At 34.5% G+C, this 12,534-nt stretch overlaps 1 protein-coding gene across 4 annotated transcripts in view; it reads right to left on the bottom strand.

The window, feature by feature from the left end:
- Window positions 1-532: 532 nt before the first annotated feature.
- Window positions 533-12,534, bottom strand: part of ANGPT1 (angiopoietin 1) — a 244,359-nt gene continuing 232,357 nt past the window's right edge. For all 4 annotated transcript variants that reach the window (XM_086695124.1, XM_025922621.2, XM_025922620.2 and 1 more), the window contains one exon: window positions 533-3,178. In XM_086695124.1, the coding sequence (XP_086551250.1) occupies window positions 3,018-3,178 (161 nt within the window). In that variant the 3' untranslated portion in view covers window positions 533-3,017. The remainder of the gene's footprint in view (window positions 3,179-12,534) is intronic.

Below are 12,534 nucleotides of genomic sequence, written 5' to 3'. Positions count from 1 at the left end.
GGTAAATAGAAGCAGAAAATGGGAGAAAGGATATGTTTTTCAATCATGTAGATGGAAGTTAATAAATGTTCAAATCAGTGTGGTGTTAATGGGTGCAGAATCAAGGGGCAAAGTAAGAAACTTCCTTCTAAGGAGACTGACCTTATAAGACCACTGATACGATTACAGGCATGATGGGCTGGTAGCACCTCCTTATGCTTTCCCTTTTATTCCATTCTCAAATATTCAACACATCTCCCATTATTCCAGTTCAGAGCTCCCAGAATTTATTGTCAATTGTTATATGCTAATATGGCATTCATAACTGGTAGAACATACAACCATACAGAGATGTGGGACTGAGACCCATTGCTTTGATCTAACATTCTAATGGAGCTAAGCTTTCTTATCGCATCCCAGACTGGAAGTTTTTCAGAGATTGAGGGATTAGTTAATTTAGTAGTTTTTTTTTTTTTTTTCTCCCAGTGATTCCATACTTCTATAGATCTCTAATTTTAAAATTTGTAAAACATTTATTGAAAATGAGATGAGGTTGAATGAATACATTTTCAGTTTTATTTAAAATCAAATAAATCTGTGACTGATGTGAGAAAAATGGTCTAGAAACCACATAAAGTTTAATGAGATAAAAACATAAAGATCCTAATACCTAATTATCTTACCTTGAAATAATTAAAATGTAAAGGATACACATATTAAATAGTTGCACAGCTGTAAGCATTACACAGTACACATAATGAAGTCATAAAACATTTTATACTGCTTTATTATAAATAATTGGAAACAATATTTCATTTTTTCAAACCCAGATAACAAAACAGTAAATATCATGCTTTCTTTTTTTTTTTCATTATTTCATTTTATTTTTGTAATATGAGTTGGAAAATAGTATTTATCAAAAGACTGGTAACAAAAATCTGTAGGAACACAAAAGAACAAAACACTCACTTTCATTCACTTAAATGAAAACAATCAAGAAGGACTTTAGAGGGAGAGGCTGAACAGTGCTATGAAGGAGTCACCAAGAACTGAACAACTGCATAATATGGGAGAATGTCACTTGTGAGGCAAAACAGGGTTGTTACAGATGCATAAACATGAAGACTTGATGGCAAATTTAAAAACTATTTTCCTAAAAATGGAATAGCTTTATTCTCTCAAATAGAGGAAATCTATATTGTTGCCTTGAACAAGCTTATTTTTCTAAGAAAGGACACTTAATATGTATTTCAGTTTTCTTACCTCATAATAACTCACATTTTGATAAAAATGCTTCACTACTGTAACCTTGAACACTTAGAGGCAGTGTTTATTTTTGATAAAATACTGTACTAAATTCAAATTGCCACAAAATTCACTTAAGATAGATTATCCCATAGGAATATTTTCATTGAGAGAATTATAGTAGCTAGAAGTCACAATTTTTTAGATAACTGATTAATTTTCTCTTTTGGGGTGTTTTCCTTATGTTTAATACAGAATTTTGACAATTTTCTCCACTAAATAATTTTTTAAAAATCAGAAGTTGCTTATGAAAACAGAGCCTGAGAGAGAAAAACGTGAAGAAATAATGTAAAATAGTATAGTAGATTTCTTTCAAAACTTGTGTTTGTTTGCTTCAATGAAGGACAATCTTGCATATTCCAGATTAAACAGCTATTAGGTTTACCATGGATATAAACATGCTACGTACAATGGTATTTATAATTCTTCTTTTATTTTTATAGACTTCAAAGTGTATCTCTCCTAGAAACTGGAACAGGGTGAATCTGGAAAACATGTTTCACTTAATTAGCAAAAATTAAATTAGCATGAAATAACAGAATGAAGAATTGAAATGGTGATTTTAAAAATAATGAAGTTACGCTTAAGTGTACACATGCAAGAAGATATTGTAAAATGAACTGTTCCAGTTTATTTGGTTTTACTCCAACTGAATATACTCTAAAATACTGGTTTCATGTATAATATCAAAGGAAATATTAAATGCATGTATATTATTTTAAGAGCTTGATGGTATATTTCACATTCTTTAAATTTTACTCACGCTATAAATATATTTATATGTCACTCAGTTTTTAAAGTAAATGAAAACTGTAGCATGGGGGTAATTTTTTGCTTTATATGTCCATACTTGATCATGTCTATTTCTTTTCTGAAAACTGTATCAAAAAATCAGAGTACATGGAGCATGTTTCTAACTCACACTATTATTCTTCATGCACTACAAGTCATTATGGTTTACCAAAATGGAATTTACATTTGAAGATGGGTTAACTGAAATCAACTAGTAAGTATGACTTAAGAGTTAGGCTTCTGAAATCCATTAACATTTAACCAACTTAGAGGGCAATGCTATTATTCTTAAACTTTTATCAAAATTGTGCAAAAGTATAAACTGATTTTTAGTAGGTTTGCATAGAAATAACACCATTTCACTTGTGTGATACATCTTTTCCAAAGGATTACGGCAGGCCTGTTTGTATTTTTCTTGTATATTCTTTCTTTGTTGTTGTTCATTTCCCTCCTTCTCCCTTCTCCTCCTCTTCCTATACCTTCTCTCCTTCTTCTTCTCCTCCTTCTTCCTCTTCCTCCTCCTCCTCCTCTTCTTCTTCTTCTTCTTCTTCTTCTTCTTCTTCTTCTTCTTCTTCTTCTTTTTCTTCAGTTTTTATATGAAATTAACCATATTTATCATCTGGCTACCATAGTTCTAAAATAAGATCCAGTAGTAGTTTGAAGCACAGTGAACTGAGCAGTTTCTTCCCTTTTTAAAACATGATGGTGAGTGGCATTCCCCACAGTCAAGACTTATGAACACGATTAATCCCATCTAGAGACTTTTGTGAACTCTAAAGGCTCCAAGTCCACAGTCAAGAACCTTGGTGACTTCACATAAATGCCACTTGTGGCTGGAAGGGAGACAATATTGTTTGCTTCAGAAGTTTTCAAGCAGTTTCGTATCTGGTAGCTTCAGATTTTTTTTTGTTGCTTTTATGACTCCTTTCGACATTATGCCTTCAAAAGTCCAAAGGTCGAATCATCATAGTTGTAGAACGTAAGGAGTAACTGGGCCCTTTGAAGTAGTGCCACTTTATCCCATTCAGTTTTCCATGGTTTTGTCCAGCAGTATAGAACATTCCATTTAGATTGGATGGGCCACAAGCATCAAACCACCAGCCTGAAAAATTAGTTAATAATGAAAGAGAAAAGAAGGAGAAGAAACAATTATAAGTAAATTGAACATCTGGAAATTAGTGCAATTAACCAAGGTGGAATTCATTTATACTTGTTATGACCATTTGCAAATACGAGGCATTCAACAAAAAGCTTCTGGGTAAGTGCAACTGTTTTAAGCGACATCCAATTTAGGCAATGTATGAGTAGAGAGGAAAGCTTCCATGGAAACCAAGCTTCAGGGTCACTCCATTGGGACTCATTTCCCATTGTAATGATGGGAAACTTCTGGGATTCAAGATAAGATCTATTTCAGACCTAGATTTATATGTAGGGCAAGTAAAATGCAGATACCCTTAGTCATTCCATGTTAAGCTCGTTATTAGGACTAGAACAATAATTAGTGAGGAAGTTCAGAAGCTTTGACAACTGATATCTACATAGAGTGAAAGAAATGTTCTCCATCTACTTCATATTTTTGCCAACAACTGGCCCTCAGCTGCTTCTGAAACTAATTGGATACTGGGCAATGACTATGATGCACAAATTGAATTTGAATTACTATGTTCTCCCTATATTTTACAGCAATATGAGAAGTGTTCATCAATAGTAGCCATACAGTGTCTATACAGCAGTATTTTTTTTTTCTGTGATTGTTCAAGCTCTTTCAAAACTTATTAAAAAGAAAAACAACTTGATGAGCAACATGGAGATCCTATGCTTGTATAGTTCTCTGTAAGGGTAACTTAGTAATTTATTTTTTTAATGAATTAAGTTCTTAGATTTTTAGATAAAACATAGTACTTTTTCTCTGTCTCCTGAAGTAACACTACTGAAATCTTTAGGGAGAGATCTATGCCAGAGACATTCTGGCATATTTTTATTTGGATACAGCTGACCTCCCTTTGATTACAGAGTTATACCTAAGGGACTAATAGCTAAAGAAAGAGAAAGCTGTACAACTGATGTTTAACTGATGTTAACTTGTGTATAACACAAGCATCATTTTGCAGAAACTTTAGAAAAAGTTAAATGGAGAAAAGCTTGTTCTCATTTTTCAATTTTGGAAGATGAATACAGCAAGGTTGTGTTTATAAAGTCATACTAGAGACATAGCAAGCTGTATTAATCACAGTGCATATTAGAGAAGAATAAGGTATGTCTTGAATTTGGAAAGACTGTATTAAATGCTATTTTTCCAACTGTATGCAGACAACATAGATGTTAATGCAGTCAAAACATGAGAAATGAGAAAGTTCTTGTTTGGCAAGGAAGGAAGAAATGTAAAATTCCACATTTTTTTCTTAAGATTAATTCCTTTAAATTTTTTTGATAAATACAACTAGTAAAAATATGTTATTTGTATTACAAAAAGCATTCTAATATTAGGGAATGCATTTACCCTAAAGACTCTCAAAACACCAAATGAAACCCAACTTGATTGCTCCAGTGTTTCAACTTTCTCCTCCTTTTCTCTGACCTTCTTGATGCACTCTTCCATCTTGTTAATGATCCTTTCATAGTGTTTCAAATATCCACCATGGTCTCTGAAGGAAAGGCAGCTACTCTATTATTAGGAACTTCTATGAATCATAGAATGATCCTCCAAGTTACATTAGGTACTCGAGGTAAAAGTATGTATTTTTGTTTGGTTTAGAGAAAGTCACAAGAGTTCTGGACAACTGTGGGAAGACAGAAGTCTGTTTCCAACAGCAGCCTGGCAATAAAGGGCACAGGCTGAAGGGTAGATTCATTAGGAAATTTTGGATGAGTTTAGCAAAGACACAAGAAACAGTAGGGGCACGTGAGAGAATCAGACAAATTGATCTTCTATATTTTTTCTGATGAGTAAAGGAGGGTAATGTTTGTGGTAAGCGGAATGGCATTTTGGATATCTTGAAAGAAGACCATATGGCTGGGTCATAGTTAACATGAGAAAATAGCAGCCTCAAGCTGAGAAGGTCAGAAGATCAAATCACAGTCTTTTATCCAATATCCTAAGAACAATGTAAAGGTATGGTCTATTTACAGGCCTACCTCATGTACTTAGCACTGTACCTAACAGTTTGCTTAACAAATGACTAGGGGAGTGACTATAAGCTTACTGACAGATTGGCTGTTTTTGACTATTTCTCTTTGTAAATTTTCAGAGTCTGAAGTAGTTTAGTTTACTAAAAAGTTATATTTGATAGACACCACAATATATAACATCCATGCCTACTGTGTTCGTTCATTCATTCTTTATTTATTCCTTCAATATGTAATTATTGTGACTGTTGTTAACACAATACTCAATAAGACAGAAGTGGTCCCTCCCTTCATGGAACTTACTTCTCATGTGAGGAACAGACAAAAAGCAAGCGAATAAGTAAAATACTTACGATACTTCATGATTTAAAAAAAGAAGAAGAAAGAAAAGAATCAAGGAGCTATGAAGGAGAATAAAAGGAGACCTACTTGACTTTTCACATTCACAGAACAAGCTGGTATTTAATGAGATCTGAAGGATGAGAGGGAGGCAGCCATGTGAAGATGTGGAAAGACTCTTTTAAGCTGAGTATAGCACATGCCAATGTTCTGAGGAAGAAGGAGAGCTTGACATGTTTAGAAACTAAAAGAACATCAGTGTAGCTTGTTCACTGGAACATAGTGAACACGGAGGAAACTCTCAGGAAATAAAGGTAAAGAAACAGGCAGTCTTGGTGGAAAGTTGAACAACGTTCATGGAAAACTTTAGAGTTTATCCAGTCTACTTGTCCATCATCAGATGAATAAGCAAAACATTCTCTCGAAATAGGAACCAATATTTAACCAAGGGAACCAGATCTATCAGGCTGAATGTTTAATCAAATATTATTGAGAACCTTCATTCTGTAACTATGGTCTGCCAAAGTCATCCTGAGCATATGTGGCAGAATGATGAAGGGGAAAAAAATGATTTTAGAATCAAGTCAACAAATATTAACCAACAGAAAGATATAGAGGTCAGGGTTGAATAAAACAGAAATCCTGTCTTCAAAGACTGCACAGTTTTGTTCATGGGAGAGACAATAAACTGCTTAACAATGAGGTGAGGGTTGTTAAACAGAGAAGAAGGAAATCTACAGATACAGAGGCAGAACGTCCTGTCAGTGGGTCCACAAAGTTGACTTATTTACCACCTGAGCTGTGTCCTGAGAATGAATGTGAATTCACTGAACAGAAAGAAATTCTGAACACAGTGTGTACCCTGAGAGAGTAGGAGAGAGTGTCTGTCAGCAGCCTGGCTTGACTGGACTGCCAGTGGGTAAGGGGTTAGACAACAAAAGGCTAGCAAAATAAACAGGAGAGAGAACACAGAGGTTTTTATTTTATTTTCAGAAATTTTCTTGTGGGCAATGGAAAGCCTATAGTGTACCAGACAAGAAATTAGAAGATCCAGACTTTGATGCTGATGGCACCAGTTAATAACCAAGAGATCCTAAGCAGTAATAATAATAATGATATTTGATATTTATAAAATAGTTAATATACATTAGGGACTATGCTATAGTATTTATATGCATTCTCTTATTTCATCCTTCAAACAACCTGAGTTGATGTGGCAAGTACTGTAATAAAGACACTGATGCCTAGCAGTAAGGAGATGGTTCCAAGGTCATGGTCACTTAGTTCCTCATTCATAAAATGTGGTTTATAATGTCTGGCCAACCATTTTCCCAGCATAGTCATATGGCCCAAATAAGATGACACATTGACTATTCGGTCCTGTAGAATCCTAAATAAGTGCTTAGTATAAGTTATGTGGAAAGGAAGATGGAAGGTTTAGGGTAGGAACACAAAGGATTACATCTTGTGGGGCAGGCACCATAATGATTTAATAATAAAGACCAGGTCATCAGTGCCAACATATCTCCTTATTTGCTTGGTAGGGTCTCTTAGAGAAATATGCAATAATTTGGACCCAAATGAGTAAGTTGTGCAACGTTTGCATTGTAAAAACAATGGCATTTAAGTAACTAACATGATTTGAACAATTGTTTTCAGTGATTTCTTTTGACATCATGTTGAAACCAAAGACCTTAATGTATTTGACGCTTTATCTTAAGACCAGTGGGCCATGCACATAATGGACTATCACAGAGCAGTTGATGATAATAAAGATGACGAATTAAGATGGCACGACACAAAAAGAAAGGGTGATTATTTCTCATGACAATTTTTGTTGCAGTGTCCTTTATAAGATATTCTGAACTACAAGGAAACAAAAATAGTTATTTGTGTGCAAGTAAGTATTCCATTTCCTCTGACACATGCAGTAAAACAACAAAGGAATTTCTACTTTCTACTTTTCTTTGAAAAAATTGAACATGGCCAGCTCTTTTAAACATAAATCCTGAAAAGACAAGGTTTTAAAGCATGATTATAGAAAACAGGCAAAAGTATAGTGTAGTCCTTGTTACTCATATGTACTCCTTGGCATTCATAGATAATCCTGTGTGCTCCTGGGTAACCAGTACCTATGTAAATTTGCATGGAATGAAGGTGTTCTTTGTGAACATATAGAGAGTATGCCTGGGTTTGCAGTTCCTCTCTGATAAGATACCAAGTAGCTGAATAATAGTATATGTGCTTTACAATCTTGGGGAAATATTAACTCTGTGTGCCTAGGAATAACAAATGTGCAATATGCTAAAGAAGTTAATCTAGGAAAGACACTTTAAGCTTTAAAGAACGCAGTGATGCAAGCAAAGGACAGAAGAAACCAGCAGTGTCCATCTGCTGTTGGGACAACTGATAAAATGTCTCAAATGTTTTAAGATTGGCAACTGCTGGGTTGTACGTTGCCAAGCATTTTTCTTTATAACCTGTAACCTCATGTATATTTTAATAAGAAATCTGAGATGCATGTTTCTAATTCATTTACACTTAACTCATTAAAATTTAGCTTTGTCCTAACTATGCCTGGCTCTCCGGCCTTTAAAAATCATTCCAGTCTTTTATCTTTGAAGCAGAAAACTCACATTTTATCACCAATAAATAAAACGCTGCCCAGAAAGTAGGAATTTGATTCTAAACTTTGTACTCAGGAAGTTCAAATTTATTTGAAAATCAGGAAACCTAACTCTCAAATTCTTCTGATCCTAAACAAAATGTCTCTCAACACTTCCTTTCTAAGGTAAAAAGTACAACAAACTGTAAAGATATATCTGTTCTTATGGATTTCTTTCATTCATTTTCAATGCATACATTCTAGTCAGCAATGCACAAAAGAACTTGCACAGAACGTAAGAGTTCCTCTCTTGCTAACTAAGAATGAGGCTGCACAAAACTGATGGTGCCATTTTTCATTATGAAAATCACTTACTGAGTTCACGTGCACAAACTTGGCCTTATCCATAGGTAGCCTCAAGGAGTAGCACGCGGGAGGCAAAGGACCTTTCCTAGATGTCTGTGTTCTCTCTGTCACCTCATACTATATCCCTCTCAGGCCAAGGACTTGGCTTTTTTTCCCTTTCCCTTCTTTTTGTTCCAAAGATGAAAAGTTGTTGATCCTGGCCAGTGATCTTGAATTCACTGAAAACCTTTAGGTATTCTCTTACTGTCTCTTCCCTCCCTTGCACTTCATTTCACTTTTAAGGTTTAAATGAGGAAATCCCTGCTAATGCGCTGCAAACAGTAAAATAGAGAGATACCTGTTGCCTTTGAATGCCACTCATTTTAACAGAGGCCGGAGAAGGAGCAGATAAAGTGATGGCTTATCTGGAGGTTGTGTTCAAATCTTACCTCTAGTGCTAATTCTGTGACCTTTGGTAAATTATCTAATGTTTCTGTATCTCACTTCTTGCCAAAAGCATTACTGTGGTGCTGATTTCAAAGGGTTTTTAGAAGTGTCATGTAAGTTATTAAATATAAACCATTTAAGATAATGCAAAAATGTCTGTTCATATGAGTGCAGTAATATTTGCTATATTATAATGAGAGTAAAATAACACAAAAGTAAGCATTTGATGATTTCTCATGCATTGTCAATTATTAACCTTCGGTGGCAGACTTGTACTATGAGACTATCAGTTCTGGTTCACTTTTTTTTTTCCAAATTTACCATTTGAAAGACATTTTCTGATATTCTCTGCTTTTCTTTTCCCAATAAGCAAAAATTTCCTTCAGAAAATAGGAATATAAATTTGTACTTAGAAATGTTCATATTTACTTGGAAGACAGGAATCTAACACATTTTTCCAGTTCTCGAGCTTAGTCTTCTGGGGTTTAGTTATTCTTAAAATTTAGTCCCAATTCTCATATCTTCTATTCATCAAATTGTTTCATGTGTGTGCCTGCAAATACATATGTATACTTATGTATTTTAAACCTCAGTTCAAGCAACAGTCACATTCAGACTCACACTGATTTACTTTTATGCCTTCTCACTGGGATCATTTGTGACTTTGTAATGCCCTTTCAGAGCCTGTGATAAAGTATTCATTCACTTGACCGATATTTATTGAGCACATACTATGTGCCAGGCACTGTGCTAGGCACTCAGTATATAGTAGTAGACAGCACAGAGTCTCTGCAACACACATTTTGTGGAACATTTTGTGTACTGGATATGTACAAATGAGAAATTGCTTTGAAATAAAGTAATGCAATGTAGATTTCTGTGGTCAACCTTAAATTATCCATATGGATCTTTTCCCTCAACATTTTTGCCTTAAAACCTAGGGAATGCCAGTTATCTGGCAATGCTTAGCACATCCTTCCTGGATTATTAAAAACTCTAAGATGATTATATTTTCCCAAAGATCTTGTCACTCAGCGTCATTTGCCAGTTGGAGAAGCTGCTAATTTCTTTCATTTTCTTTGTCTTCAAGATTATATAGCAGGCAATATCAACTCTTTCTGCAAGCATTTATCAACTCTGCTGTTAGCATCTGGGAAGTTGTAGGGTGTACTAAGAAATTTATGTGTATGGCTTTATCCTGTCTTTTAAGGGCTGAACTGAGAAATATCCTTTGTTAGCTTTAGCAAAGTCTTGTCTGTCGTCTGACATAGTTTATGCGTGGGAAAAGAGATCAGAGTTTCTACCACAACAGATTCTTTCTGTAGAAGGTTAGGTCACATTTTTACATAGTTTTTATATTATACACTAAATGTGGAAACTGTGTTGAAAGAAAAGTAAGGTAAGGAACAGAATGTAAAACAATACCATGTTTTGTTTTGTCAGCAACCTTTAGTAATTGTAGCTTCTAATAGTCTTTTAGAAAGACTATTTGAAGAATGCTAATTTAGTACTAAAGACCCCGTTTTCTTGAAATGTAATATTCGCTTTGAATGTGACAATCTAAGTTGTTCCTTTTCAGAATTCTGGAGTCAGAAGATTTTTACATATTTGTTTTTATATACAATAAATCCCTATAAAACAAAAGCATGCATTGAATGAGATTACATTTTCATTTTCTTAATGTTAAATAGTAGATAAAACTGTTAAGTTTAAAAGAAACTGATTCCTTTCTTTGGGCTCAGGAAGGCACAAAACGAACTGTCCTACAGGACTGAAAATATTGCCTACAATCATCTCTTAACTTAGTCCCTCCCAATACTGAAGTATATGGATTTTTCACAATATCCTACATATAGGAGGAAACCTAAGGAGAAAACTTACAAATTTTCCTAAGGTCAGTTCCATCATAGAACAAAGACATTTCTGGCTTATAAATCTGGGCTGATAAATCACCTTTATTTAACTATTAATTAAAAGGGCAGTTGCACAGAAGTAACTGTATGGGGCAATTTTGACCTTGAAATATATATTCTGGTCCCAGAAGAAATCTGTAACAAAACATGAAAAACTTTCAACGTTTACATTGGATGGAAAAATTGCTGGCTTTATGGTAAGGTAGAAACAAGTACATATACTTCTGGGAAAGGAGGTATAAAGCATTGTGGTATCTATTTCTATTGATGTAAATGTACTTTCTCAGCCCATTACACCTCCTTTCCACTCTACACTATACTACGAATCACAACCCATGCACTGAAAAATAATATCACGTGGTTTTCCTTACATCAGCCACAGTGAGTACATGGAATAATAGAATCACAGAACCAGAAGAAAGTAGAGACTTTCTTGTCTAGACCCTCAACTGCAGGAACATGCGTAAGTAAGCTCTTTTAGATAAAATAGCTTTATATTCTCTTCTTGAAGATGTCCACCACTAGAAATGAACAATCCTCCCTGGCAGCATTTGATCCCTGGACACTCCATCTAAAGTTACTTCCCCTTTCTCCAACAACTCCATCACGTTATATTTTGCCTCTGAAACTGGTTATGGTTTGAAATTGTTATTTATTGCTTACTCTTTTGTTGATGGTCTCCCTCAATAGATTCAAGTTCTATTCTGTCTTGCTCATTTCTCTAAGAGTAGTTGATCTGTAATAGTTACTTGTTAAAAATATGTTAAATTGATAGAAGAAAGTTAAGAAGTTAGGATATTGGGAAAGAATAAAGAAAGATCAAAATGTTCTACTTTATGCCTAACTGAAATACCTTCTGCTTTCAATTAAGCTCATCTCTCGTTGTTCAATCTCTGTCATATAAAGGTGGCAACGATACCACATTCGCCAACCCAAATCCCTGCATGTACTTGCACAAAACTATTTAGGACAGTTAGTGGGCGATAAATCTTACTCTACCCTTAATTTCTTTCAGAAGAAACAAAGGAAAAATTTTGTAAATAAACAAGATGAAATAAAACTTTAATTGATGGTGACAGAAAACTATGAATTATTAGCTTCAAAGACTATAAAATCTTATTGCTTAAAGGAAACTATTTAAAATAGGCAGCAAGTTCAAATACAAACTAAAAAAGAAAGGAAAAACCATTAGATGAAGAAAATGGTTCTAAGGGAAACTATGACAGAATAAATACTGGTAGTGGGGAGTAGCTAAGTAGGACCTAAAGTTCCAGGCAATACTCAAGTTACCTGGACTGTCATTGACATTCATCCTTATGCTCTCCAGTTCTTAGCCATCTAAATTCCACATTTTAGCTTTGCAGAGTGAATAGGTTTGCAAGGCCTGGATTCTTTCAAAAGGATATTTGATAGGGTAATGGCGTTTATTACAAAAACACATTTAGTTAGACTATTCCAGCCCAAGCAATAAGTGGAAATTTTCTCTCCCCAACATATGTGTTTATTGGTGAGTAAGAAGCAGGTCCAGGAATGATTATGGATGAAAGAACATGACAAAGTTCAATCATTTGAAGCAGAAATAAAATCATAAATCTGAGCAATGAAATTTTCTCACCAACAACCAAGAGGTGCATTTTCCTCTTTGCTTAGCTCTATATTTCTCATTATTATGACAGAAATATG

The sequence above is a fragment of the Puma concolor genome, chromosome F2, assembly GCF_028749965.1.
Source record: "Puma concolor isolate L17-30 chromosome F2, mPumCon1.1.hap2, whole genome shotgun sequence".
NCBI classification, from domain to species: Eukaryota; Metazoa; Chordata; class Mammalia; order Carnivora; family Felidae; genus Puma; species Puma concolor.
This window is presented reverse-complemented; position numbering and strand designations above follow the sequence as displayed.